This window comes from Physeter macrocephalus, chromosome 1, assembly GCF_002837175.3.
Source record: "Physeter macrocephalus isolate SW-GA chromosome 1, ASM283717v5, whole genome shotgun sequence".
NCBI lineage: Eukaryota > Metazoa > Chordata > Mammalia > Artiodactyla > Physeteridae > Physeter > Physeter macrocephalus.
The window spans coordinates 143,106,381-143,133,259 of NC_041214.2; the positions used below are offsets into that span (position 1 = coordinate 143,106,381).

A 26,879-nucleotide genomic window follows, 5' to 3' on the forward strand; every position below is an offset into this window, starting at 1 on the left:
GACAAATAAGCATCTTATGTTGAAAAGGTAGCATAGTCTTCGGCAAGAATAAAAATTAAAGTAATTAGGCATGCAAATGTGCTCTTGGTTAGTTGAGACCCTGACTTTTCACCATAATTAAGTATAAGCATAGCTCAATGTTTTATATTTTCTTTGTGCATTCACATCTTAATATAGGAAATAAAGATATCTGAGATCCCTAACCTATTTAATTTGTATGTTTTCCAACACATGCAACTGCATGTATTGCTAACACAACAAGCATTGCTGATAATTTGCTAAAACAGCAGGCATTAGCAAAACCCGACTTTTATACAGCCCTCTTCCTTTTCTAAAATGTATCCTATGTGCATCCCAATTACGAGTGACTATTTTTCATTATTAAAAAATTTAGATGACAACAGCTGTATTAAGAAATACTTAGGGGCTTCCCTGGTGGTGCAGTGGTTGAGAGTCTGCCTGCCGATTCAGGGGACGCGGGTTCCTGCCCTGGTCCGGGAAGATCCCACATGCCGCGGAGCGGCTGGGCCCGTGGGCCATGGCCGCTGAGCCTGCGCGTCCGGAGCCTGTGCTCCACAACGGGAGAGGCCACAACAGTGAGAGGCCCGTGTACGTGAGAGGCCCGTGTACGACAAAAAAAAAAAAAAAAAAAAAAAAATACTTAAAGCAGAAACAAATCCAGCTTGTGCCAGTTACTTGAAATGCAAACCATCCTCAGTTCCTACAAACCTTCCTGAATTACACAGGCAGCTGCTGAAGAAATACACATCCTGTGCCCCAAACACACTCTTCTTAAGACCCTTACACCACACTTCAGATGCCCAGGCCCAGTAGGGTCTCCCATGTAGACAAACCTCCTCCACTCACAGTGTAATAGATGTCAATCCCTCTCTCCCACTTCAGGGAATGCTTTATTGTATTTATTGCAGTGCTCCTCCCATTTGGGTTAGGTACATATGTGCACCACCTCCCCAGTGAAAACACACTTTCCAAGGGCAGGAAGCAGAATTTCCTCCTCCTGTGGTGCTCCACCTTCATTAACGTTGGTTTAAGGTGATCAGGAGGCTGCCAGCATGCCTGCCCCTCTCTGCAGCGCTCCAGCCCCCAGTCCCCTGGAAGAGCACCCATTAGTGACTATATTTTAACTCTGCAGCTCCGGCCCCATAGCTGGTTACAGCCTGAGGAAAGCACACTGACAACGGCATTCTCCTTCCTCAAGAGTTGTGAACTAACACATCCAGGCTCTGGGTAGATGAGGGAGGATACACGGCTGGCAGGCAGGGTAAGTCATAGCCAGAGATGGTGCCTGTCAAAACCCGCAGGGGAATGGAAACTAGGCCTCTGGAAGAAGCAGGGAAATAAGAGGTACAGAGACAGAAGCTAAGATGAGACAGCTGTGTACCCAAGACAGAGATAGGCAGCGGACAAGACAGGGACCACCTGAGCACGAGGCGTGCCGCATCTCCTTCAATAAGCCCCCTTTTAAACACAAGCTATTTTGGTAGCTTTATTTCCCTTCTGAATGAACAGCACCCAAGAAAAATGCCCAGCTCAAAAGTTGGTTCACTAATATTCCCTTCCCTGATCACTTCAACCTCTGAATCCAAAGCATTTTATCCGATCGCTTGTATTTGATCACCGACCACTTTCCACCTCCTATTACACTGATGGGCCTTCCTGCTCCATTAGAACATACACTCCTTGAAGGCAGGGACAATATGATTCATTTTTGTGTTCCCTCAATGGTGGACAACACTGTGATAGCACAGTAAGTGCCTGATAAATAGGTAATGATTATTTCTTGCTAAGTTCGGTCCATTAGACATAGGGAAATTTAGTATATATTAAGCTCCCATTGGGTATTATCAATGTATCTCTTAAAAAAGATTATCTGAAAAGTATGATATTATAGTTGGATTATAAGCTTTTGAGAAAAATAAGCATCTCAGTGCCTTCTAATATTATTCTTCCAAGTATGATGTAGCAACTTTTACCAGTGATAGCATCTTATATAAAAAGCAATAGATTAATGTTAATAAATGTTAATAAATACACAGCTGAGGAAGATAGTTAGGAAGATTAAAAGCCAAGCTCTCACTTAGGCTAAGGAGGCCCATCTGACTGGCCCAGGCATCTGTAACAAGCAGTTATTTTGGCCATACAAACATGTTTTATCTTTGAAAGCAAATCTATCTGTACATATATTAAAAATTTTTTTTTAAGTGAACTGAAGAAATTTCAAATACTAACAACCAAGAGAGGTAGAGTAGAAACAATCTTAGATTCATATTAGAAGGTTGTTGTTGGTAACTTAATTGGTTTTCCTCACTACAGAAAAGTACCTTCAAACTTGGTCACCATCAGAACATTTTCATTCTAAATTTTAAAAATCTAAAAAGTCTCCCTTTCTCTCTCTCTCTCTCTCTCTCTCTCTCTCTCTCTCTGTCTATCCAAATTGAAAATATATTAATCTCAGACAAGATGACATTTAAATTGTTAAATACACAAACCAAGAAAATACATGGATGATATTTAAGAAAGCCAAGAACATATAGGTATATATACAGAAATATAAAAATATTTAAGACATATATTGTTAGAGTCCTACAAAAACTTTCCTTTATTTGCAACATTAAGGACAAACAGGGGAACCCTTGGAGTATCCTTTTGCAACAGGCCACCGGGGACAAGGGATTAATTCATGTCAAAAGTCATATTTACACACAACTAGATTCCAAATGACCAAGGATATTTCAAGAACACAAAATCAAATGTGGCTAATAAAAAGCTGTAAACAGAGTTAATGGTCAGGGTCATGGGAATTGCTCCTAATTCTGAAAAAATTTACTTACTGTTCTTTCTAGTCTTTCAACATTTAAAATCAATTTTTAATCAAATTCTCCAGTATATTTCTTTTTGAAAAAATATGCTAGAAATTATGTAGTGTTATTAAAATGGTGTTTTAAACATGTGAGTTAGAAGTCAATAAATAACGTGTGTTCCTTAAGTTCATCTTAATCAATTTACAGCTGTGCAAAAGGGATAAGCAACACATCTATCTGCACAAGGGGCTTGCCAAAAATAATGTGGACTCTGAGGGAGGTAAGATAGAGAACTGGGATTCCAGACTTCTCAAAGAACAAGAGTGACTAGATTTTATAATTATTGGAGTGATAAGCACAGGGGACATTCATTATACTATTCTTTCTACCTTTACATATGCTTGAAATTTTGAATTAAAAAGAACTAAAAGTTAAAAAACTGGTGCAGTGGAAACAAAGTCAGACTTCTAAATTTACATCACAAGTGGAAAAACAAAAATATAAACAAATCAAGATCTTAATTGTAAATGCATGATGGCACCTAGGTAGCATGTATGAACAAATACATGAAACAAAAAATCAAACTCCATAGTAAAATGGTACAGAGGTAGCCTAATCATAGGATATTTTCATCCTGTGAAAGTTTTACATATCAATTTTTTTCAAAGAACATATCCAAGAGGAGGATTAAAAAATATATATAATTGAAGGTTTATTATGTGCCTGAATCAATGCAAATGTTTTATGTGTAGCAGGTCATGTAAACCTCTATCAGTTGATAATGGCTCCATTTCATAGAAGATGAAATCGATGAAGTTAGAACACAACAATGAAAGTAGGTGACATCTCTGTTATGGTTTATCACAGGAAATTAAATATATAGTTCCCTGTGCTATACAGTAGGACCTTGTTGTTTATCCATTCTATATATAATAATTTGCATCTGCTAATCCCAAACTCCCAATCTTCCCTCCTCCACCCCCCCTTCCCCTTGGCAACCACAAGTCTGTTCTCTATGTCTGAGTCTGTTTCTGTTTTGTAGATAAGCTCATTTGTGTCATAATTTAGATTCCATACATCACTTTGCTGTACAGCAGCAGTTGACACAGCATTGTAAATCAACTATACTTCAATAAAATAAATTTAAAAAAGAAAATTTATCATAAACTTAAGAAAAAAGTAGATGATATCTCTGAGCACTCAAAGAGTGTATTAATTCTAAGTTCTAAAGTACTTCCACTTCAGTGTCTAAGCCAAAACAAAGCGTGTGCTAAACAATATATTTTTGTTTCTGGATTAAAATAACATAGTCTCTACTTGAAAATTTTCTGGAACACAAAGAAAAATAATATCTTAAATTGTTTCCCAACATAAATTCTTGTAATAATGAGAGATATTGGAGACAATATCTAATTTAATTGACAAAGAGAACTGGAAACTGAAGTTGTTCTCTGATTATAATTTTTTAAAAATTTATTTTATTTAATTAATTTATTTTTGGCTGCATTGGGTCTTCGTTGTTGCGCGCAGGCTTTCTCTAGTTGCGGCGAGGGGGGCCGCTCTTTGTTGTGGTGCGCGGGCCTCTCATTGCAGTGGCTCCTCTTGTTGCAAAGCATGGGCTCTAGGTGTGTGGGCTTCAGCAGTTGTGGCATGTGGGCTCAGTAGTTGTGGCTCGTGGGCTGTAGAGCACAGGCTCAGTAGATTTGGCACACGGGCTTAGTTGCTCTGCGGCATTCCCGGAGCAGGGCTTGAAGCCGTGTCCCCTGCGTTGGCAGGCGGATTCTCAACCACTGCACCACCAGGGGAGCCCTCTGATTACAATTTAATGAGGTGCTGGGAAGCAAGATGCAGCTGATGAAACACCAGTGCAATAATGGAAAGTACCTGCAGTGCTGTGTTTTCACAATGATGACCTTATCTAAGAGCAAGGCACAGAAAATGTTTCAGGGCACCAGCCTATTTCCCAATAATGTGGCCCAAGTCTGTTTCTGACATTGTATATAAATATATTGTCATATGCATACATTCATACTCAGAGTTGGAAAATATTGTGCAAGAACCTTGTACGACGTGTAAGTCACTCATACCAACGTGATGAATGTAAAGACAAATGAGGAAGGTAGGGACACCAAAATAAATAGGACAGGACACGAATGTGAAAGCACAAACAGATGTGTCCACGTACAGCCAAGATCCTCATTCTCTGTCAATTTATGTCTAATTTTCTCATTTTTAAAATGTCAAATCTATTGTTAATCAAGTATGCTCCAATATAAAATAAAAATTAAACAAACTTTAAAAAAATGTTCAATCTATACAAGATTATTTGTTATTTGTACCTCAATAAAGCTAAAAAGAAAAAAGAAAAATATATTACGGAAAAAACATTTTAAATAAATAAATAAGGCGGCAAATATAAAAGTCCGTAGTGTTACTGCAAATATGTAATAACTGAGTATGCATTTAGCAAAGAGCTAGACAGTAACAAGGACAAATGTTAAATCAAACATTAATCTCATTAAATGAAAACTGTGTGGGAAAAAATATCCAAACTGGTTTCATCTCTTTTACCTCTGAATCCTATGGTTTATGCAAGCAATCCTTATAAGCATACAGACCAATAATGCAGAAAATATATCTGTACTCGTATATAGATAGCTGGATACCTCTACTTAAAAATTTTCACTTAATATGAATTTTTGCATCTTTCAAATACCAAAACCACAATGCATAGGTGCCTGTCATCTATGGGTCAATTTTAAGCTCACAAAAGTAGACGGCACACAGAGCAAAATAATAATGGCCAAGAATGCTCCACAGCTTCTACCATAGCAGTGTGTCTATGTTATGCCCTCAGAGTTGGTGAGATTAAAAGGATCTCGTGTTGTTGTTTTTTTTTAATTAATTTTAACTTCACAACACTATAGAATGAAGGCAGCAAGGTTGACAAACAAGTCTCGTCTGGGAGTCCCTGTCATGTTATATATTTTAGAGTAGACAGCTGGACAAAGGAAATGGCTGTGTTTAACTCATCAGCTTTTGTTTGGTCCAGGCACTGGTGTGCTTTGTTCGGCGATCCTGTTAACTTATAGACAAAACAACTGTTCATTTACAGCAAGAAGGTTAAAGAAACAGAAAACACATACTATTAATTGTGGAAAAGAAAACACTTAGGAAAAAGAAAGTATACCCATAATCTAATAGAAAGACTAGAAGCAAAGCCACATTCACCTCAGTTTCCCAGCTGGAAATCTCTGCCAGCACTTGAGGCTTAACCTGTTCAAAGCTCCCTCCAGAGACCTGCTCCCAGTGTAAGTTAGCAGAGCCCTGGACACCTGCTCTAAGCCCCTGCCTCCCAGGATGTGTTCTGCATGTAGGGGATGCAGAGGGTTGAAGAGCCTGTGTTTTAAGTTCTCTCCTTAAAAGAGGAGGAAGAACAGTACTGGGACTCACACAATTTCTCGCTGAATTGACCGTACTTAACTTTTACAATACACTCCTGTGTGCTGCTATCATAAAAGGAGGACATGGTCTAAGACTGGTTAGGCAGCTTTCCTGGACTGCTCAGGTGTCAAAGAGCAAAGGCTGCATCTGAATGAAGGTTTGATAGGGAAGCCCATGCTTTGCCTTCACTACACTTGACCCTAAGCGCTCCCTTATAACGGCATCTTGGGGTATCTCATAAGTGCTCATCTATACACCAAGGATGGGCAGGATGATCTTTCCTATCCCTTTCACACTAGCATCTTGAGATTGGAATTCCCTTCTCTCCCCAATCCAAATCACCCTTAGATATAGGCTAATTTTTCCAAAAGTGTCTTGACCAGAAAACACTCCTGCTAAAAACAATCCCATAGCCCTTACTCATCTCTAGAATTAGAGCCCCAAACCCAGATTTACAATCAAGATCCTCCACTTTACAGCTCCATTCTACATTTTCAATTTCCTAAATTCTTTTCTCAATTTATCGAATTGTGTATTTAGAAGCTCCTATGAGCCAAGAATGTTGTCTGGCCACTCAGCAACACCTGACATGAAATCTTATCTTGAATCAGTAAATATTTGCTCAAGTTGCCTGAATTAAATTTGGGACAGAATAAAATTCTTCAGATGAAAAACTGAAGTATACTTCCAATTTTTTCTTCTCTCAACCTAAAGCCTTTGGTTTAAATAAAACAATGTTGTTTTTCTCTCTTTTTAAACCTCATTTCATTCAAAAGGAAGAGGACAACAAAATCTAAAAATTCTAATTTTTCTTCCTAGGCTTTATAATGTATGTTTCAAGGGGACTATTATCCTAGTTTTGATCTACTTATAAGACTTCTAGGTTCCTTAGGCCAATATCTGGGTAATGTAACAGTTCATTAAGGCAAGTGGCCACTTTAGGCTGTTAAATGATGAATAATTTACATAGTTATTTTCAAATTGTTTCTGTGATGGCAGCACTTTCTAGATCTAGTATAGAATGAAGGAAAGGAACTTTTTTCTACCAGAGGACCACAGAGGAAAATAATCGTCAAGGGAGCATCTGTTGTGGTCATCTATTACTGCACACAAACTATCCCAAAACTTAGTAGCTTCAAACAGTAAGCATTTCTTATCTCACACAGTTTCTGTGCGTGAGGAGTCTGGAAGAGACTTAGCTGAGTGATCCTGTCTCTTACAAGAGTGCGGTCAAGATGTCAGCTGGGGCTGAGGTCAAATGAAGGCTTGACTGGGCTACAGGATCCACTTCCAAGCGGTTCATTCATTGCCTGGCAAGCGATTGCTGGCTGCTGGCAGAAGCACTGAGGCCCTCAGCACATGCACATCCCTACAGTGCTGCTTGAGTGTCCTCATGACATGGCGGCTGGCTTCCACCATAGCAAAAGTATGTAAGGTAGAAGCCATGTGCTTTTTTACGATCCAGCCTCAAATGCCATACACATCATTTCTGTAACATCCTCCTGCACACTGCGGGAGGAGACTAAGGACTACGTGTGGATGCGAATACGAGGAGGGAGGCAAGCCCTGTTGGGAGCCATCTTGGAGGTTAGCTACCACATAATAATTTAGAATTCCTCACAATTCTGTGAGTTGACTGAGTGATTCTTCTTCACATGGTGTCATCAGCCAGAGTACTGCAAGGAAGCCTGCAAAGTCCATCTTGGCCTTGCATATGTGGCTGGTGCTGGCAGCTGCCTGGGAGCTCCGGTAGGGCTATTGAATGAGGGCCTCCATTCTCTTCTACTTGGGCTTCTCCACATGGCTGCCTTCCCAGAGCACAAAAGGAGAAACTTCCAGGCCAAATTAAGGCTTAGACCGAGAACTAAACCAGCACCACTACCACTCTATTCTACTGGCTAAAGCAAGTCTCATGTCCAACCAGGATTGAAGGGGAGGTTGTAACTGCCAGAAAACATAATTCATCAACAGTCAACGGTAGAACATATTAACACAGGGTCACATAAAGAACAATCTAGGGTTGCTTCCTGTTTTCAGGAAGTGTACTTAGTGATCATTTAGTACATTTAACTGAATATTTAAGGCCCTGCTATATGTTTATCACTCTACTATTGAGCATTATCATGGCACCTACATCTTAACTGGGTAAAAATTAACTGAGGGCAAATTTGGACTGAGGGCCAGCAACCCCCAACTCTTGCTTAAAAATTTCTTTAGAAGTCTATCAGTGGAGAGAAACAGTCTCTGCAGGAGGAGACCACAAGGCCATTTCAGGGGAGGTTCTTTCAGTGTAGAGAGCAGGGCAGAACATCTGCCCTATTCAGTTCCAATCTCTGTGCCAACAACAGGCCGTCCACAAGCAGTTACTAAATGACAACCCACATGCTCTGAGTCGGAGCCAAGTGTTGCATAAAATGCTTCGTAAAGCATGATCTCTAGAAACGGTAATTCTCAGTGAGGCTTTGGGCCTATAATCCTTTTGCCCAAAGGAGCCAAAGTAAGTCCTAGTCTTAGCTCAGGCTGCCATAACAATTACCATAGACCAGGTGGCTTAAATAACAGGAATTTATTTTCTCACAGTTCTGGAGGCTGGAAGTCTAAGATAAGGGTACCAGCATGGTTGGGTTCTGGTGAAGGTTCTCTTCCTGGCTTGCAGATTTCCACCTTCTCTCTGGGTTGTCACATTATCTCTTTGTGTGAACAGGCAGAGAAAGCAAACTGTGCAAGCTCTCTGGTGTCTTTTCTTATAAGGGCACTAATCCCATCACAAAGCCCCCATTGTCATGACCTCATCTAACCTTGATTACCGACCAAAGGCTCCATCTCCAAATACCATCCCATTGGACCTTAAAGCTTCACCATATGAATTTTGGGAAAGACACAAACATTGAGTCTATAGCAGTCCTCAATACACATTTGATGGAAAAAAAATGAAAGAATAGTGCTGACTGTGCTAATAAAAAAATGTAAAGAAAATTTTTATATTTCAAATATGCAAGTATTTGAATGATGACTGGGCAAAAACATAACTATTATGATTGGGGAACAGGAGGGAATTTATGGGTACCGAGAATGTGTATGCTATGAGATAAAATGCTGATTACACAAACCTAAGTTTCAAACTATCTTCCCAGTCAAACTTTATAAGGGCTTTATAAGAGCAAAGGTAAAAGACTCGATTTTTACTTTTTTATCCCTAATCTTGCCCTTGACCAACAATAGGACCAAAGAAATCAGGAGGCAAAAATGCCAATATTAATAACAACAACAAAACAACCAACAGCAGGGAATACAAACTGAGAGGAACATGAAACTATGAAAGATATGGACTAGATAATTCACCATCAAAAAAAATAATATTTGACACATCATATTAAGCTAAGCACCAACAGATACGATGTGCAGCTATACAGGCAGTCCTTTGGAAAAACAAATTTAACAAGTGAGTTAAATTGGTTAGCAAAAGGTCAAAAAGAGGTCACGGTCATGGGTTCAGTTGGTTTCATTCTGTCCTAGGACCAGACTGCTCACAGCTGCCTCTCTGACTCAGCCAGCTGTCTCTAAAACATCTGTGTTTTGGTCACAGGAGGGACTGAGAACATAAAGAAAAAAATGATTCATCACTATTGAGAGAAAGTAATCAGTAAATGAATAGCACTGTAAATGGTGACAGTAAAAGTTTTTGTACATTTTGTACATTTTAAAAAAAGGGAATTTGCACAATGATGCCAGAATATAGTGGATAAGTATCTTCATGGTGCTGAACAAAAATACTTGTCAACCTGGAATTCTATACATAACTAAACTATTGTTAAATAAGAACAACTTCTGGAAATAACTAAGTAAGATGACAGGCACCCCAAAAAATAGAGGAATCAAAATAAACATTATGGGAATAGAGATGCTTTGGTGAAAGGATTGGCTGTAAACACTGAATCCAGTTAAAGACAGAACCTACGACTGTGAGAATTATGACAATAGAACTGACCATAATATTAAACTTCAAAAATATAAAAATAATATAGCTTGCAAAATCTGTGAGTTGGAAAAATTACGAACATTATTTTCTTTGGCTTTCTTAACAGGGAATCAATCAACTGTCTAAAATAAAAATATGGAGCTAAAAAAAAAATAAAGGAAAATAAACATTTTCCAACAACACACAAAAAAATTCAATCCTACAAATGAAACTATTATTTCTAATTATAAAAGAAAAATTTCAGACTACCTACAAAGTGGAAAGTGGCTGAAAGACCCTAAAATATCAATAAGCAATGTTCTAGAATAGTTAAGGATGCACCATTCAATAGAAAAAGTTGAACACTGTTTAAACGTTCTGAGTGAACACCTCTCCAACACCCACCCCCCAATACCTTCCCCAAAGCTGGTTAAAGTCATGATGTGAATTCCCTCAGCTACCCACTCTCCAACCTATAAAACTTTTAAAAGGCACTGTGTGTTTCTAAGCCCATTGTGTGGGGCTTTGGTCATTATTCTATTTTGCCCCCATGCCACTCGTCAACCTTTTTTCTGGCAAGAGCTCCTCTCCCCACACCAGTTGGCTCTGGTTGGGATGCCAAACAAGCCATACACCCTCATGACCAAGGTGGGCCAGTCCCAGTACATACTGAGTCTTTGTGGATATGGTGACTAGTCCAAAGGTAGATGGGTGACTGAAAGCAGGACCAACAAGAACCCTATCTGGGAATTAGAATGCACACTGGCAGAATGGGGTTGGAAATCCAAACTGGAACAACAAACTCCCAGAGTTGCCATCTTCCCTGGCCTCCTAAAGGAAGCCATCTTTGCAGGAGAAAATGAGGTGAACATAAAGGAGAAAGAATAGGCAGAAAACAAGAGACCCCAACAGAGAAATTCCAGGCAGCACTCAGTCTCAGTTTCGATATCTGAGGACCCAGTTACTGGATGCCCTTTTAAAAATTCTGTAAGCTATCCCTACCCCAAGATCCTTTCCATCAATGGGAGAAAATATTCTCCATGTACGAGTAGATTTCAGTCACCTGACAACATAAACTGCCTAATTAACCCACCCTGACTATTTCCACAGCTTTTATTCTCTTTTCTAAGTCTCAGCCAGTTCCTAGTTTTCTTATGATGGATCTACCCTTCCTACAGTTTAGTTTAAGCTTCCCTCAGCTAAAGTTCCTTCCCTTTAAAAACAAAGCCCAACAAAAAACAAAGCCTTTCCCTTTTCCATGACTTGCCCACAGGCTCTTTGCCTCTTGGACTTTCCTCAGAGGGACCACAGATGGCTTCAACACCCATACATGTTATTCTTCCTGTAACCTACTGTAATTTGACTCTTCCCATGCTATTCCCTTGAAATTGCTATCCTAAAGATCAATAATGAACTTTTATTTGCCAAATTAGGAGACTTATATTTTTAAAAAAATGTCCATTATTCAGAAATGGGCAAAAGAGATTATGTACTGGGTGTCCCAGCAGTGAAATGCAGGTGTTGTCTTCCAGAGCCTGGGGTGGTAGGGGAAAAGATGACCTGATTAAACAGGGTATGTTTTTCTGATTAACTCTCTATAGGCTACTTTACAACCCTGTAGGAGTAGATACTGTAGATACCTGATAGCAATGCAAATGTTTCCTGTCTCATGCAATGCAGATCAGATAATTCCTGTTCACAGCCATGTGAATGAAGTTTGTTGAAAAAGGATTTAAATCTCTTCAAGTCAGAGATATGGGAACATATGTATATGTATAACTGATTCACTTTGTTGTAAAGCAGAAACTAACACACCATGGTAAAGCAATTATTCTCCAATAAAGATGTTAAAAAAAAAATCTCTTCAAGTCAAACTGGTTAACATCTTACAGGTTACCTCATTAATTAATGAATTGAGTAAAAGTTTTGATACGCATTCATTTTGCAAGACAGTCATGAGTTGCCTTGTCAGAAATTATACTTCAGTCACTTCTGGTCTGCATCACACTTGCACTCTCATCATTTACCTCATTTAGATATTAACCTAGCTTGACTTCCAGCACATAATATACCACCTAGTTCTGATCCTAGGATTCTGGCCACTGCTCCTCCTCCATCGAATCTTTCACTTTGTTACCCTTAAATGTTGCAAATCACCAAGTTTCTTTCCCAGGACTCTTTCCCAGAGGCATCATGAGGGTAAAATGAGGGCAAACACTTGGCAAGGTAGCTCAGTACCTTGTTAATGCTCAACAAAATTTAGTTGGTACTAGCATTATCAACATTATCGCCATGTGCCAACATCATCATCATCAGTTTTTAAGTTGCTAAAATTATTTTATAAGCTTTTCTCGCCCCTGCGATCTCCCTTTAAGAACAGGTCCTGTATCTTACTCATCATTGCATCCTTAGCACCCAGAGATATAAGTCTGAAGGAGGAAGAGAGAACCACTGGACTCCAGAAAACTATTCATATAATCATTTTGCACTAAAATATTTTTAATGAAAGATGTATTTAAAAGGCCCCAAATAAGCCTCTCTAACTCCCAAGCACCAGTAAAATTCTGGGGGAAGGTCTGGAGGGACTCTTCACTTCCGCTTCCCTCTCCCACTTGCTAGATTATGGGATCTAAGACCCTTACAGCCCAGAGTCACTGGTGGAATGGGGCGGGGCAGGAGAGCAACACTGTTCAATGGAAATATAATGGCAACATAATGCCAGTGTAACGTTAAATTCCACAGTAGCTACACTGAAAAGTAAAAAGACACAGTTGAAATTCATTTTAATAACATACATATTCACAATTTAGTAATATATACATGATGTTTACAACAGTACACACAAAATATTATCATTCCAATATTCAATCAATATGAAATTATTAATGTGATTATTTTATACTCTTTCTTCATGTAAATCTTTGAAATATGGTATCTATTGATATCTTACACTTACAGCACACATTATAGCTACACTGCAGGCACTCAACAGCCATGCGCCGCTAGTGGCTACTGCCCTGGACAGCTCCAGAGTAGAGGCTCCAGTTGGGTCCCAGGGAACTGAGAAACTAGATATGAGGTCAGAGTGACAAAGCAAGAGGGTGACTTTTGGTTTTGTTTATTTTTTTCCGGGTCAGAGTGCTCATATTGACCAGCCTTCTGACTCAGCCCTTCATGATGATTCACAATAAAGTGGTGATTGATAAGTTTATTTATTTTTTTAAAATTTAAAATCCTGATAAGTTTATTTATTTTTTTAAAATTTAAAATTAATTCTTATTGGAATATATTTGATTTACAATGTTGTGTTAGTTTCTGCTGTACAGCATAGCGAATCAGTTATACATATATCCACTCTTTTTTTTTTTTTTTGGGTGGTACGCGGGCCTCTCACTGCTGTGGCCTCTCCCGTTGCGGAGCACAGGCTCCGGACGCGCAGGCTCAGCGGCCTTCACTTCCGCTTCCCTCTCCCACTTGCTAGATTATGGGATCTAAGACCCTTACAGCCCAGAGTCACTGGTGGAATGGGGCGGGGCAGGAGAGCAACACTGTTCAATGGAAATATAATGGCAACATAATGCCAGTGTAACGTTAAATTCCACAGTAGCTACACTGAAAAGTAAAAAGACACAGTTGAAATTCATTTTAATAACATACATATTCACAATTTAGTAATATATACATGATGTTTACAACAGTACACACAAAATATTATCATTCCAATATTCAATCAATATGAAATTATTAATGTGATTATTTTATACTCTTTCTTCATGTAAATCTTTGAAATATGGTATCTATTGATATCTTACACTTACAGCACACATTATAGCTACACTGCAGGCACTCAACAGCCATGCGCCGCTAGTGGCTACTGCCCTGGACAGCTCCAGAGTAGAGGCTCCAGTTGGGTCCCAGGGAACTGAGAAACTAGATATGAGGTCAGAGTGACAAAGCAAGAGGGTGACTTTTGGTTTTGTTTATTTTTTTCCGGGTCAGAGTGCTCATATTGACCAGCCTTCTGACTCAGCCCTTCATGATGATTCACAATAAAGTGGTGATTGATAAGTTTATTTATTTTTTTAAAATTTAAAATCCTGATAAGTTTATTTTTTTAAAATTTAAAATTAATTCTTATTGGAATATATTTGATTTACAATGTTGTGTTAGTTTCTGCTGTACAGCATAGCAAATCAGTTATACATATATCCACTCTTTTTTTTTTTTTTTGGGTGGTACGCAGGCATCTCTCTGCTGTGGCCTCTCCCGTTGCGGAGCACAGGCTCCGGACGCGCAGGCTCAGCGGCCATGGCTCACGGGCCCAGCCGCTCCGCGGCATGTGGGATCTTCCCAGACCGGGGCACGAACCCGTGCTCCCTGCATCGGCAGGCGGATTCTCAACCACTGCGCCACCAGGGAAGCCCTACATATATCCACTCTTTAGAGTGGACATATGTATATGTACCTTTGGAGACATATACATAGAATATGTGATTCTATTCCCATATAGGTCATTACAGAGTACTGAGTAGAGTTCCCTGTGCTATACAGTACGTTCTTATTAGAGGGTGACTTTTGGAAATGCTAATGTACAGTCATTCTCTTTCTTTTAAAAAAATAAACACCTTCCATGACACATCCTGTTGTTACAGAATAGAGATCAAATTCATTAAAAGGGCCCACAAGGCCTGATGGTATGGCCCTTTCTTAACTTCTCTAGCCTAATGTTTGTCTAATCCATCTTAAGACTCTGGCCTGGGCTTCCCTGGTGGTGCAGTGGTTGCACGTCCGCCTACTCTGGCCTGTTGTGTATTGTTGTACAAGACCTCAGTGGGTGGTAAATTGAGATAGGCAGATATAACCAGAATTTCAAGACAAAGGAGAAAGAACCAAAGGGCTCACTTTCCTCCCCCTACCTCGACCCCATGGTCACCAACAATCTGGCAAAGGCTGGGACTACGAAGAACCACTCTGTGGCTTATCCCTGGGACAAACAACAGACTAAAACAGGAAGCGAAGTTACCCAGGCATTAGTGGGTAATCTCTATGTGGAGTGGGAATAGGGTTGTTCTCAGGGTCATGAAGAGTAATTTTTATAGAGTCATCATACAAATGTAAAAACATCTGATTATTCATGACTGACACTGAAGAAAAACTTAGATGCCAACTATGATATATACATCAAAATAGCCATTCAACAGAAAATGATGTGATCAACGTCATTAAGTAAATTTGAGTTGTAGCCTTTAAAAAATTTATTTAACATTCAGAATGCATAATCTGCATGTGTAATCAGATAAGTAAAATGATATCAAAAACCTAAAAGCATGCATGCACAGAGTTCCAATTTACCAACTCATAACTCATCTACAAAACTGTCCTAGAGGAACTCTTCAATAGAATGTGAATATTATTTCCAAAAATGTATATTTTAGAAATGTCATATCCAGACAAAAGTGAATTAATTATCAGTCCCTAAATAATAAATGGTTTTAAAAAAAATATAAAGGATGCCAATATTAGTGATTTCTACTTAAACATGAAGAATTATCTATTCACATCATCGTTCATACTCCTTCAAGACAAAAATTACTTGACATGCAATATACTGTGATAATGCAGATGCTTCTTTGCTTCTCAAAACACAGGAGTTAGAATTTAGATTGTCCTTTCTTATAGTGCTACCAATAAAAAAAAAATACATGTGGGCATATATGTATATGTTAAATACACACACACACACATACACAGAGATATATATTTCATTAAACACTCATTTTGGATCCAACAGGGCTAAAGAAAATTTTCTTGTACATAAAAGATTACAACAAAGGAAATGTTGCCAGGTTATCCATTGTTTATGTAGGGTAAGAAATTTTGCTTTGCCAAGAGGTGTAAGACTAATTCCTTTAAATGTTCTTAAAACACATAGAGCCACATATTGTAGGTATATATAACTGTCTAGAAATGTGGGACAAAATGCCTTGGATTCCAGTTATTTTAAACTGAATTAATTAAAAAAAAAACAACCCTATACAATACCAGCAAGAAAACTAGGAGAAATTACACAAAGGCTGATGATCTCTACAAATGGCAAGGGAGTGATTTCCAAGATCTAAAAGTTATGTTAAAAAAGCAAAGTACAGGGTTTCCCTGGTGGCGCAGTGGCTGAGAGTCCACCTGCCGATGCGGGGGACACGGGTTCGTGCCCCGGTCCAGGAGGATCCCACATGCCGCGGAGCGGCTGGGCCCATGAGCCATGGCCGCTGAGCCTGTGCTCCGCGGCGGGAAAAAAAAAAAGCAAAGTACAGAACAGTGTTTATTGTAAGCTACCTTTTGTATAAGCAAAAGAAGGAAAAATATAAATTCTCTCTTTTTCAAGAAGGATAAATCAAGAACGATGAAAATATTTTTTAACAAAACAAATAAATGAACTAAAATATATCCAACTGGTAACAGAGAAAATTAATTCTAGTCACTTTAATTTTATTTTTTTAAATTTTTTATTGGAGTATAGTTGATTTACAACGTTCTGTTACTTTCTGCTGTACAGCAAGGTGAATCAGTTATACATATACATATATCCACTCTTTTTTTTTTTTTTTTTTCGGTACGCGGGCCTCTCACTGCCGTGGCCTCTCCCGTTGCGGACGGAGCATAGGCTCCGGACGCGCAGGCTCAGCGGCCATGGCTCACGGGCCCAGCCACTCCGCGGCATGTGGGATCTTCCCGGACCAGGGCACGAACCCACGTCCCCTGCATCGGCAGACGGACTATCAACCACTGCGCCACCAGGGAAGCCCTGTCCACTCTTTTTTAGATTATTTCCCCATACAGGTCATTACAGAGTATTGAGTAGAGTTCCCTGTGCTATACAGTAGGTCCTTATTAGTTACCCTATACAGTACTGTGTATATGCTAATCCCAATCTCCCAATTTCTAGTCACTGTTAAACACAATACTTTGCATTAGCCACAGTGGGATATACTCTAAAGATAAAAGGAAGAGCCAAGGTATCTTAAACTTTACTCAGTTGGGTTTTTCTCTCTCTCTCTTTTTTAAAGTATATCTGACATACAAGATTATATTTCAGTTGGTTTATTGATGGTTATTATATGACATAATTTTTAAAATATTTATGCATACTGTAGGGTATTTACTCAGTCGGGTTTTTCTCTCTCTCTCTCTTTTTTTTTTTTTTTTTTTTTTTTTTTTGTGGTATGCGGGCCTCAGTTGGTTTATTGATGGTTATTATATGACATAATTTTTAAAATATTTATGCATACTGTAGGGTAAAGCAAGTAAATAATTAATGGTATGGTGAATCATTAGGAACCAAGACGTTCACTGCAAGAGATAAAATACAAATATAAAAGAAATTAAATTAAAAAAATGTGCGTGTGATCCAACATGAACCGCTGGCCACCAGCGGAGACTTACTTCCTGGCAGTACTGCAGGATGCCCTCCTTGGTGCCAATGCAGGTTTTAGTCCCCGATGGATCTGACTCCCACTTGCCATTCTGCACGTTCATGTGCATGTTCAGTTTGCCACAGAACATGGCGACTTGTGGTTCTGCAAGCAGGCCAGCATTGCCATCAGTGGGCACCTGAAAAAATAAGTTTTGGTTAGTTACAAAAATCCATAGCTCTGGGGTGGAGGCTGGGCGGAAGGGCTGTAAAGAGAAACGTGGCCTGGAGCAATGCCAAAAATAGTTCTATTCCTCCTAATTCTCAATTATGAATTCCTTTGGGTTAAGCATTATGTATGCTACAGACATCTCCAACCACATATAATACAGTGTTGGTTTTTTAACATGAAATGAAGAAATTAGCAGTATTGAGAAGAATTTATTCATTGAAAAGCTTATACATTTTCCCCCATGGCAGATTTCATTGACAAGTTTATCCATTTTGCTTACTGCAAGGTCCTGACAATAAAATCAGACGTTTTTCTGAAATAAATAGAATCATTCTGGAGGAAACCATATTCTCATAATAACCTCCAAGTGACTCACACAAAGAACAATGCCAAGTCCCTGCATGGTGACCAGGTCTGTGAATAAGGCTCTCAGAGCTGAGGGCATGGTGTCTGTGGCGCTTTACTAATTAGCAAGTGACAACTTCATAACTTTTCGGACTGAAAAATTACTGTAGAATTTACCAAGCACAAACATGAATGAATATGTTGGCCATTCCATCGGTTTTCTCCAGAACATTCTCTGGTTATCACTCTGTCAGCTCTGAAGAGTACAGTAAGGGTGCTGGTGTCTCATCTCCTCAGCTACGCTGCAAAGAGGTGACAAGTCTCTCACCCAGGGCTCAGCAGAGCACCTACTGTGTAGCAAGCTCTCAATAGGTCTTAGCTATGACCACTGCAGGCAACACACCATTTTGCCAAAATAACTTTGAAATGGGTGCCCTTTTGTATTTCCAAACCCTTCTGCCCACCGGTATTACGTTCCTATAAATATATACATATTTTTTTGGCCACATGGCACAGCTTGCGGGATCTTAGCTCCCCGACCAGGGACTGAACCCGGGCCCTGGGCAGTGAAAGATCCAAGTCCTAACCACTGGACCACCAGGGAATTCCCCATATAAATATTTTTAAAAGGGAAAATGGAAGTTCTGAAATATCCATACTACCTCACTTAATAGGTTCTGATAGCTCAAAAAGAAAAAAAAATCAGCAAAAGATGAAAAATAAATCCACAGGAGTGCAAGTGTTATGCGAAACCAAGTTATCAAAAGACACCGTGGCAAAGTAATCCCTCCCTTGTTAAATCCAGCTTCGGAGGAAATGTGTGAGATCCATGCTAAGAAGAGTTAACTTCCAACAGAAGCCATTCATGCAGCGGAGAACTGGGTGATTCTATAATAACTTGTATCATTTCTAAAAATTGTTCACAGGAGGGAAAAAAACAACACTAAAATTACACCAAGAGATTTCAGTTAAAGAAATAGCTTCCTGACACTTCCCCCCACAGAAATGTAAAAATAGATCAAACATCTGTCAGTTCTAGTCATCATCATATTTATTTTGTCCATAAATCCATAAGAGGATTTTTGTCCTTTGAAAAAAAAATAATCTTGTACTGAACCTAGCTGAGACCTATCACAGACCTGAGTGCAAAAGCTCCTGGCACAATCTCTAAAACCATGTTTCAGGTAACATTTTCTGCATTTCTAGTTCTACTTTATATGGCATGTTTAGTAAAATTCTACCTCTCTGCTGCCAGATGTAACAAACAGCAGCTGAGGCCACAGTATCGGATCATCAGCAGAATAGCTAGGACCCCTCAACTCCCCAATTTGGGGCCTTGCCCACCACCTGCAATTTCCAAGCCAGAAACTGAGAGGCTCATTCTCCAACAGATGCAAAGAAGCAGCCTAAGCAGAATGCTCCATAAAGGTAAGTTTCACAGCTTTCCTGAGGGAATAAGAGAAAATCCAATGCTTTGATCCTCAAAATCAGAATATAAATTGTGTCCATTTTACTGAAGTAAGTAGTAAGATAATAACATTGTGAAAAACTCAAATAATGATCAGATACCTATAGATAAGGCCCTATCTTAGATGCAAGGAAGGATATAAAATACATTTATAATATATAGATAAATATATAAAACTTATTAATGTATTTGTTTATAAAATATGGGGTTTGCCCATGTTTTAAATTCCATTATCAAGGAATTTAAAATCTAATAATGAAATCACCATTGCATTCCCCATGGTACTTTATTCTGATCAAACTCATTCCTGTCCCAAAGATTTCCAGTCTTAGAATCTTGGGGCCTTACCCCTAACTGAACAGAGGGACTAATGACCCTTTACCACTGTTGGTAATTACTTTGCTGAATAAATTCTACCTCCACCATCTTAACATTTCTCTGTACCTCTGACTCTCCACAGTGTGTTCCATAGTTACTATCTCCTTGTCAATGCGAAGGCCCTTCATTCCCTATCCTCCCCTCAAGGAACAATGAAGTACCAATTTCTCTCCTCCATGGCAGCCAGCTTCCAAGATGACCCCTAATGGTCCCTACTTCCTGGATTCATGCTCTTGTCACGGCCATCCCATAATGTATCAAGGTTTGTCTGTAGCAACAAATAAAATAGGGCAAAAATATGTGTTTTCCAAGGCATGGTCATTAAGGGCACTAGGGTTTCTTCCTTGCTCTCTGGGATCACTTGCTGTGGAGGAGGTCAGCTGCCATGTTGTATAGACACTCAAACAGTCCTGTGGAGAGGCCCACGTGATGAGGAACCAAGGTGTCCTGTCAACAGCAATGTAAGTGAGCTGGGAAACATCCTACAGCCTCATCAGCCTTCATTGGACGGCAGCCCTGGCTAACATGACTGAAACCTCAAGAGAGACACTCCCAAATTCCCAACCCACAGAAACTGAGATAGGAAGTGTTTGTTGTTTTAAACCATTAGGTTTGAGGTAACCTATTACACAGCAGTAGATACACAATAAGTTCCTCCTTTTCTCCAGCTCCATAATACATCCACAAATAGGCTCTGATCTCCTCTACTGAAAGAAAGCAAATAGACAAAAAATACCTCCTTGCATTCTATTATCCTCTAGAGGAGGGTGTCAGCACATTTGCTATGTAAAAGGACAGAGAGTAAATATTTTAGGTTTTGTGAACCCTACAGTCTCTTGTAACTAATCAACTCTGTTGCTGCCATGCAAAAGCAGCCTCAGACAATATGTGAAATGAGTGTGGCTACTTTACAATAAAATTTTCTTTACGAAACAGGCAGAACGCCAGATCTGGCCAGTGGGCCATAGTTTGCCTGCCTCTGCTCTAGAGGAACTGTCATCTTCCCATTACTTCTAACAAATTCTAGCAGGTGGTGATTTAAACACTCCCTGATACCACCTTCTCACCTGCTTCTCAGGACCCTTGCAGTTTGGTTTACATTCCTACCATCCGAACAATTTTCTCAAAGGTTACATACAATCTCCTGAGAAAGGAAAGCCTTTTTCTTCAATACCTGTCACTTTTCATTTTCTTTGCCGTACATGAATTCTTCCTTGGAAGTCTTTTCCCTTAGCTTCTGTCGCAATCAACTACCCTGGCTCACTTTATTTTCCTGGTTATCCCATTACTAACTCAAAGTCCTTCAATTCCACAGCATAAGACATTCCTAAAGATTAGGCCATTGCTTCTCTTTTACCTACTTTAAGAAGTCTTGGTGTTTGCACGCTTTCACCTCCTAGCTGCTGAGAGGCAACTCCAACATAACAACAGCAACGATAATAAATGACAGCAGCTAACATCTCTTCATTCAGTAAGTCTGAGTATGTAACACATGCTAGGCACTGATATATTGGGTGGGCCCAATAGTATTGGGGACAAAGCAGTAAGTCAGGCAAGTCCTTATCCTGACAATAAGATGGCCGATCAGTTTGCTTGGATCTGAGGGGTTTCCAGGATGTGAGACTTTTAGTGCTAAAACTGGGAGACTCCCCAGCAAGATGAGACAACTGGTCACCCTACCTGACAAACACATCAAATGTTTCTCAATTTTTTCCTAGCTTGACTTCTTAACATCTTTCTATTTCTTCCATTCTTCACTTTGTTATCCTTGCGTCTTCTTGACTTTACAGTTATTTTGATGCCATCTGTTTGCATGTTTGTATGTTCCAACTACCAAATGGTGGTAATCTCTCTCCCATTCCCTTCAAATGAACTGATTATGGCCCTATCAAATTACTGGAAAACATCTTTAATTGCCTTATGATCTCTTCCTTCTGACAATGGGCGCTAAAACAAGAAAACAGATGCTTCAGTTCCTTTCGGATTTTCTACCAGATGAGATCTAATATTAACTTAAAACAATAAGCATGATCATTAACATGACCCGTTTTCTTAGAATGGAGCTGCGTAATAGTTCAAACTTTGATTCCTCAATACTTAGGGTAACTTATTATGCTAGAAATTATAAAATTGGCTGTACGTATATATCTGTTACATTTGACATTACAAGAGGCCCTTCACAAATAAATACTTAAATCACAAAGACATGTTTCTTGGGCAAAAATTCTTCCCCGGGCCAACACCAGATCAGAGAAAGGGGCTGGGAGATAAGAGATTGAACCAGAAGCTTTTCTATTCTTAATGAAGCCCACCTGCAAAGAATTTCATGTTTTAAGAAACATATCCCTGGCTCAGTTAATTAAAACAAGACAAACAACCCAGGATCCTTACTGGAATCAAATTACCCATTTAAGAAACAAAGCCTAGCTGCTAGGAGCAGCCCACTCCCTGGCATTCATCCAGAAGGAAACCATCACCAGCCAAGGTGGTCACATGGAAGATAATACTTAGCCTTCCAAGGGCCCAACAGGTTTACTCAAATCCCTTTTTTCTGAATGAAGCCTCAAAAAATGGCCTAATACATCATACACAAGGTCCTATTCAGGACATGTTAAAATGGATGCTCTTAAAACTTAAATCTTTCAGTCCTAGAGTAAGTTATTTATAGCCAGTAAAAATGCATACCCTGTCAAAGTTATCCTAAAGATAATTATTCCTAACTTAAAAAAAAACATTTCTCTTAATAAAAAGAAATATAAAAGCTTTAGTGGATGGGAAATATAACCACTTAAATAACTATTCCATTTTAATTTTGTTTTCATCTTAACACTATCTAAAGTAACTTAAGGTTCCTTGGCAGAAATCCAAGACAACACCTAAAAGATTGGCACCCTGTGATAAATGGCCATTCATGGTCCCTGCATTTCTGAGAGACTGAAGATGAAGATAATTCTTGTAACCTGAATGACTTTCCACTGACATCATAAGACCAGAGATGCTTTCCCATGGGAAAACAGTGCTCAGTGACAATGGGCAGGATAATTGGCTGAAACAATGGCACATGCACACACTGCCTCAAAAGCAACAGGCTATTTACAGAAGAATGCTCTGCAACTACAGAGCCTCAAACGCTATGCCTAAAAATGCTGTCAATCTTTTAAAAACAACCATTTGCTGCCAGAAGAATATTTTAGGCTTATACTATATAGACAAGCTACTCAAGTGAAAATGGACTTTCCAAAAGCAAGTTAGCTAGAAAACGGCTTTCCAAAAGCTTCAGGGGAAATTAAAATAAACAAATATAAATATATACCTAATCTGGGCCAATCTGCAGAGGTGACCCCTGAAACCTACACCTGGAATCAATGCAATTTACAAGAGCAAAAGCAGCTTCTCAAACAAGTTCTCCTGCTGTCTTTCAAACTGGGTGTTCCCTTTCCCCAAAAAGTTTCTCTTTATTATCATCAAGGAGATCAAAATTCCTTAGAGAGCTGGCTTGGCAACATTCCTCCCCACACAGTCCCAACTAAAAGGGACTGGGAACAAGGAACTCTCTGTTTCACTGGCTGAAAAGTCTTGCTTGGCAAGGAGAAGGCACGGATCCATAGCTCAGTGCATCCGTGGATTTATGTAATTTTAAGGTTTGTGGCTAATGAAAACCATCTTGTTTCTGCATTTAAACGAACTTCTCACTGGTCTGAATAGCTGGCCTCATATAGTCACTTATTTGGTACTATTTAATCAGTTCACAATTTCCTTGGGGTCAGATTCATGTATAGTGTGTATCTTTTAAAAAGCACACAGTAATGCTATTTCTATCCCAGCTGTGGTTTCCTCACATAAATAATTTCCCCTTAGCCTGGGCATAATATAATTATACCCCACAAAAATGCTTTTAAAACATTCAAATATTCCATTTTCAATGTAATTACTCTGTAGAATCACAGTCAAGAAGATTTGAGCGTGAACCCCTTTCAAGGCCAAAAAAGTACCTCACTTAATTCTTAACGTAGACAAATTTTCATTCTCAAAAGGAAAAGACTATCTGTAGGGCTTTCCTTTAAATGCCAAAAAACAAAACAAAACAAAACAACTTAAGGAGAACCAGAACACCTGAAATTGCCCATTTTATCTCTAACAGGAGAACTGAAATTAACATCAGAATCACAGAACTGAAAGAATCGGTAAAATCATCCATCCCAACTCTAAGCAGAAGGAAAAGGCTCTGAAGGATTTGTCCAAAGGTCACAGTTATGAAGAGGCAGAGCTGGGTGTTGGACCTACACCATCAAGGGTTGTGTTGATGTGACCAGGCTGACTCTCAAATTAAAATGGAAAATTGTAATTTTCCAAGGTTTTGCCCCTGTGCGTGTGTGCACGTATTTGTGGTGAGAAAGAATGCAGGAGCTAATCAAAGCATACAGAAAACCGAAGTGTGATTACTGAAACTGTACACAGCTTCATTTTCCCTGTGTGGAGAGGTGGCCATGTTCCTCACATCCATTAGGTGCTACACAATTATTTCAGAGCTCGAGTTTCAGGCTAAAAATGATGTGCCACAAAAGTGCCTGAAAAAAGATGGGACTTTCCTAGTGGCACAGTGGTTAAGAATCCACCTGTCAATGCAGGGGTCACAGGTTCAAGCCCTGGTCCAGGAAGATCCCACATGCCGTGGAGCAACTAAGCCAGTGCGCTACAACTACCGAGCCTGTGCTCTAGAGCCCGTGAGCCACAACTACTGGGCCCGCACGCCACAACTACTAAAGCCCACGTGCCTAGAGTCTGTGCTCCGCAACAAAGAGAAGCCACCGCAATGAGAAGCCTGTGCACCACAACGAAGACCCAACACAGCCAAAAATAAATAAATAAATTGGAAAAAAAAAAAAAGTGAGTGAAGAGAGTAAACATTCATTTCAGAGAACTAATCCACATATTTCACTCCTTGAAATTTGACATTCTTTTGGGGACACTGTTGACCTGGCTTCAAATGACAAGTTACAGCTCCTTGATGGATCCATGGCCTCTGTTAATACTGTTAAAGCTAATTCTTATACTGGGACCCCCAAAATGAAGGCCATCCCAGTGGTGTGGTCCACATCACAAATCTAAACCTACACCAGCCTGCACGTAAGATAAACACCTGTCAAGAAATCCTAACAAACCAATCACAATCCTCCAACTCAGCTTAAGCTAGCTTGATTTACCCCAAAAATAGGACCTGCTAGCCTTATAAGGAAATTCCCTTCCCGACCTCCTAGACAGTCATGCCGTTTCAAGTGTTGACCCTTCTAAAGCTCTATAAACGCGCTCTTGTCCCAAATCCCATTAGAACAGTGATCTACTGCTTATGAGGCACTGTATTCCCCCAATCCATGGATTGTCTTCCTTTGAATAAAGGACAACAAACAACAAACTCATTATTAAATTGTTTTAGTTTTGCCATTTGACAGTATGAAGCTTTTTTTCTGCTTAAAGGATAAATATTCTAAAGTTGACCCCAAATTTCTTCCAATTCATAACAAAGGCCTGTAAATAAATTCTTGCTGCTGGTGCCCAGTAGAAAATCAGTTCTCCCAATAGAAACCTTTGTTATTCAACACTCGTGGAATTAATTACCAATGTTGAAAGCATGAATTTAGGTAGGCCCAAGAAAGAGTGATGCTTACTGCCTAGAACAGATATAATACTGGAATTTAAAAAAAACAGAGCCTCACGTATGACAAACTCTGCCTATAGTTTTCGATCCAATTAATGCCCATTTAGTCCTAAATGGTAAATGTTCTATATTCTAACTGCATGCAAATACACATATACATCATATATATATACCAGACCATGTATAACTGTGTTTATTGTGCTCTGACATTGGTTAACAGTCAAATTCTTTTCAACATCATTTTGATGTTTATCTCTTTAATTCTGTCCTGTAGTTTTACTGGCATGTTTCACATACAAAAACATACAGTATCATGATCTTTATACTATTTTGACTGTCTCAATATTGTTATATCTCATCAGCCTTGATCATGTGAACATGGAGATCGGAAAAGAGTTAAGGGCAAAGACTGAAGCATCTACTTAGGCCTTTCCTTTCATTATCTCCTTTGACTCAGAAGAACCTAGATAATTCACTTCCACATCTACTTAGATAATCAGAAAGGCTCAAAACCTGCCTAAGAGTCTAATCAAGGCTGTTTACTCCAAAACCCATGCTTACTTTTTTTCATACTAAGCCAGGTGGCATTCCTGCTATGAGTTCTCAAGCTTTTTTATTTTCAATTCTTGAATATTATTTTCAAATAACTTCTTCCCCTGATGATAGTAGTATTTTGCAGTTCTTTGTTACTGGTTCTTAAAAAATTAGTTTTAGACCAAGTAAAGGGGAAGCAAATCCAGTTTAAAAAATGTTTAATCTAATGGAATATTACTCAGCCATAAAAAGAAACAAAACTGAGTTATTTGTAGTGAGGTGGATGGACCTAGAGGCTGTCATACAGAGTGAAGTAAGTCAGAAAGAGAAAAACAAATACTGTATGCTAACACATATATATGGAATCTAAGAAAAAAAAATGTCATGAAGAACCTAGGGGTAAGATGGGAATAAAGACACAGACCTACTAGAGAATGGACTTGAGGATATAGGGAGGGAGAAGGGTAAGCTGGGACGAAGTGAGAGAGTGGCATGGACATGTATACACTACCAAACTTAAAATAGATAGCTAGTGGGGAACAGCCGCATAGCACAGGGAGATCAGCTTGGTGCTTTGTGACCACCTAGAGGGGCGGGATAGGGAGGGTGGGAGGGAGGGAGATGCGAGAGGGAA

At 39.2% G+C, this 26,879-nt stretch overlaps 1 protein-coding gene across 4 annotated transcripts in view; it reads right to left on the reverse strand.

Annotated features, from left to right (window-relative positions):
• APP (amyloid beta precursor protein) overlaps positions 1-26,879 on the reverse strand; it is a 279,931-nt gene that overhangs the window by 203,708 nt on the left and 49,344 nt on the right. For all 4 annotated transcript variants that reach the window (XM_007110934.4, XM_007110935.4, XM_007110933.4 and 1 more), the window contains exon 2: positions 17,665-17,832. In XM_007110934.4, the coding sequence (XP_007110996.1) occupies positions 17,665-17,832 (168 nt within the window). The remainder of the gene's footprint in view (positions 1-17,664; positions 17,833-26,879) is intronic.